Consider the following 8,685-nt stretch of genomic DNA (forward strand, 5'->3'; position numbering starts at 1 on the left):
CAGAAAATTTCCCCCCAAAATCCCAGAAAATTTCCCCACAATCTGATGAATTTGCCCCAAAATCCCAGAAAATTTTCCCCCCATACCCTGGGAATTTGCCCCAGAAATCCAGGGAAATTGCCCCAAATCTGTGGAATTTCCACCAAATCTGGGGAATTTTCCCAAAATCCCGTGATTTTCCCCCAGACCTGGGAGACGCTGATGCCGCCCCTGCGCGCCAGCTCCTCCTTGGCCTCCTCGCTGGGGTAGGGGTTGCTCAGGTGGGAATAGAAATACTCGTTCAGCACCTGCTTGCTGAAATTGTGCCTCATCCGCCTGGAAATCCAAAATAAATCCATTTATTGGGGATTTAATAGGAAAAAATCAAATTATGGAAGGAAATAACTCCATTTATTGGGGGTTAATTTGATTAATCAATCCATTTATTGGGGGTTAATTTGATTAATCAATCCATTTATTGGGGGTTAATTTGATTAATCAATCCATTTATTGGGGGTTAATTTGATTAATCAATCCATTTATTGGGGGTTAATTTGATTAATCAATCCATTTATTGGGGGTTAATTTGATTAATCAATCCATTTATTGGGGGTTAATTTGATTAATCAATCCATTTATTGGGGGTTAATTTGATTAATCAATCCATTTATTGGGGGTTAATTTGATTAATCAATCCATTTATTGGGGGTTAATTTGATTAATCAATCCATTTATTGGGGGTTAATTTGATTAATCAATCCATTTATTGGGGGTTAATTTGATTAATCAATCCATTTATTGGGGGTTAATTTGATTAATCAATCCATTTATTGGGGGTTAATTTGATTAATCAATCCATTTATTGGGGGTTAATTTGATTAATCAATCCATTTATTGGGGGTTAATTTGATTAATCAATCCATTTATTGGGGGTTAATTTGATTAATCAATCCATTTATTGGGGGTTAATTTGATTAATCAATCCATTTATTGGGGGTTAATTTGATTAATCAATCCATTTATTGGGGGTTAATTTGATTAATCAATCCATTTATTGGGGGTTAATTTGATTAATCAATCCATTTATTGGGGGTTAATTTGATTAATCAATCCATTTATTGGGGGTTAATTTGATTAATCAATCCATTTATTGGGGGTTAATTTGATTAATCAATCCATTTATTGGGGGTTAATTTGATTAATCAATCCATTTATTGGGGGTTAATTTGATTAATCAATCCATTTATTGGGGGTTAATTTGATTAATCAATCCATTTATTGGGGGTTAATTTGATTAATCAATCCATTTATTGGGGGTTAATTTGATTAATCAATCCATTTATTGGGGGTTAATTTGATTTATCAATCAATTCAGAAATACTCGTTCAGCACCTGCTTGCTGAAACTGCGCCGCTTCCGCCTCGAAATCAAAAATAAATCCAATTATTGGGAGTTGCCGAGCTTACCATGGTCAACACCAACCCAAAAACATCGACATTTTTCACCAAAAATCCACGTTTTTCCACCAAAACCCTCACCTGGTTTGGAGGAACCTGGACCTGAGCATCACGATGGCCTCGCAGGAGCTCTGATTGAGCCGAGGTGGATGTGGTTGACACCAACCCCAAACCATCCATATTTTTCACCAAATATCCAAAATTTTCCACCCATTTGAGGAACTTTTTCCCAAAATTCCCTCACCTGGCATCGAGGAACCTGGACCTGAGGATCATGGTGGCCTCACAGGAGCTCTGCTTGAGCTGAGCTTGCCATGGTTGACGCCAACCCAAAAAAGTCCATATTTTTCACCAAATACCCACATTTTTCCACCAAATCTCCATATTTTTCCATCAAAATATCCACATTTTTCCACCAAAACCCTCACCTGGTTTGGAGGAACCTGGACCTGAGGATCATGGTGGCCTCACAGGAGCTCTGCTTGAGCTGAGCTTGCCATGGTTGACGCCAACCCAAAAAAGTCCATATTTTTCACCAAATCTCCAATTCTTTCCACCAAATCTCCATCTCTTTCCACCAAAACCCTCACCTGGTTTGGAGGAACCTGGACCTGAGGATCATGGTGGCCTCACAGGAGCTCTGCTTGAGCTGAGCTTGCCATGGTTGACACCAACCCAAAAAGTCCATATTTTTCACCAAATCTCCAATTCTTTCCACCAAATCTCCATCTCTTTCCACCAAAACCCCATAATTGGAGGAATATTTTCTCAAATTGGCTCATCTGGCATGGAGGAACTTGGACCTGAGGATCACGACGGCCTCGCAGGAGCTCTGCTTGAGCTGGGTTTACCATGGATGATGTCCACCCAAAAATGTCCACATTCTTCTATAAAATCTCCACATTTTTCTACTTTTGGAGGATTTTTCCCCAAAATTCCCTCACCTGGCGTCGAGGAAGCGGGACCTGAGGATCATGGTGGCCTCGCAGGTGCTCTGCTTGAGCTGAGCTTGCCATGGTTGACACCAACCCAAAAAGTCCATATTTTTCACCAAATACCCACATTTTTCCACCAAATCTCCATATTTTTCCATCAAAATATCCACATTTTTCCACCAAAACCCTCACCTGGTTTGGAGGAACCTGGACCTGAGCATCACGATGGCCTCGCAGGAGCTCTGCTGGAGCTGAGCTTACCGTGCATGACGCCCACCAAAAAAACCCAAAATTTTTTCATTAAAAATCCACAATTTTCCCCCGAAACCTCACACTTTGAGGAATTTTTTCCCCAAAATTCCCTCACCTGGCGTCGAGGAAGCGGGACCTGAGGATCATGACGGCCTCGCAGGTGCTCTGCTTGAGCTGCAGCTGGATGGAGCTGAACTTGCCGTGGATGACGCCCACCATGCGCTCGATCTCGCGCGGCGCGATCGGCCGCGTGCGGCTCTGCTCCCGCAGCAGGTTCAGCACGTGCGTCGTGAACTCGCTGCACGCCTGGCACGGGGAAAAAAACGGGGATTTAGGGGAAAAATGGGGGAAAAACGGGGATTTAGGGGAAAAATGGGGAAAAATGGGGAATAATGGGGGAAAAATGGGGAAAAATGGGGGAAAAATGGGGGAAAAAATGGGGGAAAAAATGGGGGGAAAATTGGGGAAAAATAAGAGAAAAATGGGGAAAAATGAGAAAAAAATAAAGGAAAAATATGGAAAAATTGGGGAAAAATTGGGGAAATCTTGGAGAAAAATTGGGGAAAATTGGGGAATAAATGCTTAAAAAATGGGAAAAAAACGGGAAAATGAGGGAATGGGGAATAATGGGGGATTTGGGGGTGAAAATGGGGGAAAAAAAGGGGGGGAATGGGGAAAATATGGGGGATTTAGAGGGGAAAATGGGAGATTTTTCCCTTAATCCCCTTTAATTTTTTCTTTCATTCCCTTTGATTTTCCTCTTAATCCCATTTAATTTTTACTTTAATCCCCTTTAACTTTTCCCTTAATCCCCCTGTATTTTTCCTTTAATTTCCTTTCATTTTTTCATTAATTCCCTTGGATTTTCCTCTTAATCCCATTTAATTTTTACTTTAATCCCCTTTAACTTTTCCCTTAATCCCCCTGTATTTTTCCTTTAATTTCCTTTCATTTTTTCATTAATTCCCTTGGATTTTCCTCTTAATCCCATTTAATTTCCCCTTGACTCCCCTCCACCACACTCCACCAAACCCCAAACTCCTCCTCCTCCCCTTCCCCAAACCCCCCACCTAAACCCAATTAAAAAAAACCCAAAATTCCCCCAGATTTCCCCTCTCAGATCACCTGCTCGTACTTGTCCAGCTCGGTGTGGAAGATGTGCCGGATCTGGGCCAGTTTGGCGCGGTAATCCGAGTGCTCCGCCCCGGCCTCCACACCCACATTTCCGAGTCCTTCTGGGGTTTTTCCGGCTCCTTCTCCTAATTTTCCGGGTTCCTCTGGGATTTCGAGGGGTTCTTGTCCCGTTTTGGGGGGTTCTTGTCCCGTTTTTGGGGGCTCCTGTCCCGTTTTCGGGAGTTTTTGGCGGGGAGCGGCGGCCACGCCCTCAGCCCTCAGCATGTTGTCCAGGCGCAGCAGCTGCGCGTCAGGAGGCTCCGCCTCCGCAGGGCCGCGCACCGTGAGGGCTGAGGGGAAAACGCGGGAAAATGTGAGGAAAACGGGAAAAAAACGGGGGGAAAATGAGGAAAAATGAGGGGGAATTGGGAAATGGGAGGGGATATTGGGGAAATGGGGGAAAATGGGAAAAAAAACGGGGGGGAAATGGGAAATGAGGGGAAAACGGGAAAAAAACGTGGGGAAATTGAGGAAAAAATGAGGGGGAATTGGGAAATGGGAGGGGAAATTGGGGAAATGGGGAAAATGAGGGGAAAACGGGAAAAAAACGGGGGGGAAATGAGGAAAAATGAGGGGGAATTGGGAAATGGGAGGGGAAAATGGGACAAAATGAAGAAAAATGAGGGGAAATGGGGAAGAAAATGAGGGGAAAATGGGGAAGAAAATGAGGGAAAATGGAGAAGGGGGAAAATTGGAAAAAAATGAGGGAAATGGGGAAGAAAAGGCGGGGAATGGGGAAAAATTAGCAGAAGTGGGGGGGAAAATCGGGGGAAATGAGGAAAAAATAGGGAAAATGAGGGGAAATGGGAAGAAAAATGAGGGGAAATGGGGAAGAAAATGAGGGGAAAATGGGGAAGAAAATGAGGGAAAATGGAGAAGGGGGAAAATTGGAAAAAAATGAGGGAAATGGGGAAGAAAAGGCGGGGAATGGGGAAAAATTAGCAGAAGTGGGGGGGAAAATCGGGGGAAATGAGGAAAAAATAGGGAAAATGAGGGGAAATGGGGAAGAAAATGAGGGGAAATGGGGAAGAAAAGGGGGGGGAAATGAGGGGAAAAGGGGAAGAAAAGGGGAAAAAATGAGGAAAAAACAGGAAAAAATGAGCGGAAATGGGGAAGAAAAGGGGGAAATTCGAAAAGAATGAGGGAAAATGGGGCAGAAAAGGGGGAAAACAGGGAAGAAAATGAGGGAAAACAGGGAATAAAATGAGGCAAACAAGGAAGAAAATGAGGGAAAACAGGGCAAAAAAATGAGGAAAAATGGGGGAAAATTAAGAAAAAGGAGGAAAAGTGAGGGAAAATAGGGAAGAAAATGAGGAAAAATGGGGGAAAAAAGAGGATTTGCCATTAATGGCTGTTTCGGCAAGAAAATTTGAGATTTTCTCATTTCATGCAGGTGTCCCTGTTAAGTAAAAGTGGAGAGAGAGGGGGAAAATAATGAAAGAAATGAGGAGAAAGAAAGAAAAAATATGGGGATTCCTGATTTTTTTTTCTCATTTTTCTGGGAAAAATCTGGAAATTTCTGGATTGGTAGAGAAAAAACTGGGAATTTCCAAAAAAAGCCCTCCCAAATCCTGGAATTTTTCCATAAAACGCCAAAATTTCCTTTTTCTCCCAGAAAAAAACCTCCAAAAACCTCAAATTTCAACCTATTTTTTTTTTTTTTTTAAAACTTTTAATGAAGACTCTGCGAAGGAAAATCGGGAAAAAGTGGAATGGGGGGATAATTGAGGAGAAAAGGTGGGATTTGAGGGAAAAATGGGGAAAAAAAAGGAGAAATCCAGACCTGTTTTTTCCTTGATTTCACAGAGGACGCTGAACAGAGCCGGCTTCATCCTGTGGCAGTTCAGGGCATGCTTCCTGCAAAAAATGTGGAAAAATCAGCCCCAAAATTCATGGAAAAAACCCCAAACTGGAGTCACGTTGCGGGAAGAGCAGGTGTGTGAGGAAAATCCTGGAAAACAATGGGAAAATCTGTGGGGAAATGGGAATTTTGGGGTGGTTTTTTGGGTTTAATCTCAAATTTCTGAAAGGAAAAGTCCTAATTTTTCAGAATTTTGGGGATAAATTCCACAATAAACACAGGGAAATATCCACTGGATGCAAAATCCACCTCAAATTCTCTTTTTTTGCTGCTTTGAGCCCTCTTTTACCTCATAGAAATCTATTTATAGATGAACTTAATGGATTTTTTTTAATTATACATTCCCCAAATTCTCCAATTTTCCAGGCTTTGGGCCCAAATTCCACCATGAAAAATCCTCAATAGGGACCACCTCAAAATCCCTTTTTTTTTTTTTTGCTGTTTTCGAGCCCTTTTTCCCCTCAGAAAACCCATTAAAAATCCACTTTTCCCTCATTTTCCCAGCAAATCCCGATTTTCCCGCCCTGCGGACCTCCCCAATCCGGGCTCCCCATCAGCCCCGCCCCCAATCCCGGGATTTCCCCTCAAATTTTTGGAATTTTTCCCTCAGAACCTCCCGGGTTTTGTCCCAAAAATTCGGGATTTTGCCTTAAAAAAAAAAAGGCGGGAAAAAAAAAAAAAACAACCGCAACGGCAGCCGGAGAACAAAGGCGGCTCCGATCCCATTGTCCTTAAAAAAAAAGGGAATGTGAGGGAAAAATCTCACCAAAACCCCCCCATTTTGGGGCTAAAACCTTCGATTGGGGTCTCCGAAGGCAGTGCTGGTTAATTAAGTAATTAATAATTAATTAGGAATTAATTATTCCTTATTAAGTCCCGCCCAGCTCCTCCCTGCCGGGTCCGCTTCCCGCCTTAAATTGGGAGCTTGGATCTTAAAATTCTCAATTTTGGGACTTTCGAAGGGCTTGGAAATCCTCCCAAAAATTGCATTTTTAATAGAAAATTATAAATTAGTCCCTAATTAATGGGTGGAAACGCCTCAAGTCCAACAAACTTTGCAGGCAGGGGGAAAGAAAAGTGGATTTTCCACTGGAATGCTGGAAAATTGGGAAGCAGATGGTTGGGTTTGGGTTAATATTGAAAGGATTTGAGTTTAAAAAAGCTCATTCCTCAATTTATGGGAAATAAAACTCCCAAGAAACTCAAAATTAGCCAGAATATCCCAAAATTCTCCTCAGTATTCCACGAAATCCAAATTTAGGGAATCCCTACAAGAGCTGCAGGTGGGGAATGCCCAAAAAATGCCAGGAAAGGTCAAAAAAAGGGAATTTTTGAGGGAAAATTGACACTTCCATCCCCAAAAACCACCAAACAAACAAATAAAAATTTATTTAATTCCCAAATTTAGAGGGTTTGCAGGGAAAACTCCTCCTGAAATTGCGAATAATCCACGGAAACAGCTGGAATTCGGGGCTGCCGCACCCAAAAGGGGCCAAATTTTGGGGCCAGATAAGGAAAAACGGGGATTTTTATCAGCCCCCGAATAGGGACCACTCCCAGCTCCCCAAAAACCGCAGGAATGAAGAAAAACACCCAAAAAAAGCCCAATTTTTGTAGGATTTGAGGCAATTCCCTCCCGGAGCGGCAGCTACTGAGGCGTTAATTACCCTCAATTAATTAAGAAATGCACAACCCGCCAAAATCCTGGAATTTTGTTCATTCCCAGCGCTGGTTTTCCCTAAAATTCAGGAAATCCTGGGGTGGATGGAGGATTTATTCCAAATTATCCCAAACTGGGGAATCCCACCCCATCCTGGCCAAAATTCCAGCCCCAAGCAGCTCCAGTTTTCCCATTCCTGGGGTTTTTTGCCCCATTCCCAGTGGGGTTTTTCCAATTCCCAGTGGGATTTGCCCCATTTCTGAAGATTTTCCCTCATTCCCAGTGGGGTTTTCCTCACTTTTTCCGTGGTTTTGCCCCATTCCCAGTGGGGTTTTCATCATTTTTCAGTGGGATTTTCTCCCCAATCCTGAAGTTTTTCCCCCAGTCCTAAAGTTTTCCCTCAATCCTGGAGTTTTTTCCTCATTTCCAGTGGGGTTTTTCCCATTCCTGGGGTTTTTTTTCCCCTCATTTTCTGCAGTTTTGCCCCATTCCCAGTCGGGTTTTCCCCTTTCCCAATGGTTTTCCCTCATTCCCAGTGATTTTTGTCCCAATCCTGAGGGTTTTTCCCCCATTCCCAGTAATTTTTGTCCCATTCCTGGGTCTTTTCCCACATTCCTGGTGGTTTTGCCCCATTCCCGGCAGTCTTGCCTGGGATTGTCCTGCCTGACCTCACCAGGAATGGGGCAAAACTGCCGGGAATGGGGCAAAACTGCCGGGAATGGGGCAAAACCACCAAGAATGGGGCAAAACCACGGGGAATTGGGGCAAAACTGCTGGGAATGGGGGAAACCCGCCAGAAATGGAGCAAAACCACCAGGAATGGGGGAAAACCCGCTGGAAATGGGGGGTTAGACCAGGAATGGGGCAAAAACTCCGGGAATGGGGCAAAAACTCTGGGATTGGGACAAAACCGTGTGGGAATGGGATAAAACCACCCGACAATGGGGCAAAACCCCTGGGAATGGGGTAAAAGCACCCGGCAATGGGGCAAACCCGTGTGGGAATGGGGCAAATCCCCGTGAATTGCCCTCAGAGCGGGAAGGACGCGGGGAACACACGGGAGCATCAGCCGGGATGCGGGGCCCTGACCGGAGCGGGAAAGCCGCGAATAACGGGGAAGTTTCCCCCTCAAACCCTTCCCTCGGTGTCCCCTCAGTGTCCCCTCAGTGTCCCCTCGGTGGCCCCGCGGTGGCCCCGCGCTGAGTCACGGCCGTGCCGGTGTCCCCGGTCCCCGTTGCCGCTGTCCCCTCCTCGTACCTGGCCTGGGCCTCATCCAAGCTCTGGTCGGTGATGGCCATGATCTGCTGCAGGACATCGCCGGTGTCGCGCTGCGCTGGCCCCGCTGCCGGCCCTGAGGGCGGCCCTGAG

The 8,685-nt window shown here is 44.5% G+C and overlaps 1 protein-coding gene across 1 annotated transcript in view; it reads right to left on the bottom strand.

Annotated features, from left to right (window-relative positions):
- The window catches only part of LOC102032091 (pre-B-cell leukemia transcription factor 1), a 13,787-nt gene that overhangs the window by 4,762 nt on the left and 340 nt on the right, over positions 1–8,685 (bottom strand). The window contains exons 2-7 of the mRNA XM_031065600.1: positions 8,575–8,680; positions 5,580–5,653; positions 3,749–4,086; positions 2,739–2,929; positions 1,370–1,399; positions 189–294 (exon numbers count right to left, since the gene is read on the bottom strand). Coding sequence (XP_030921460.1) covers positions 189–294; positions 1,370–1,399; positions 2,739–2,929; positions 3,749–4,086; positions 5,580–5,653; positions 8,575–8,680 — 845 coding nt within the window. The remainder of the gene's footprint in view (positions 1–188; positions 295–1,369; positions 1,400–2,738; positions 2,930–3,748; positions 4,087–5,579; positions 5,654–8,574; positions 8,681–8,685) is intronic.

Source organism: Geospiza fortis, unplaced genomic scaffold, assembly GCF_000277835.1.
Source record: "Geospiza fortis unplaced genomic scaffold, GeoFor_1.0 scaffold499, whole genome shotgun sequence".
Taxonomy (NCBI): domain Eukaryota; kingdom Metazoa; phylum Chordata; class Aves; order Passeriformes; family Thraupidae; genus Geospiza; species Geospiza fortis.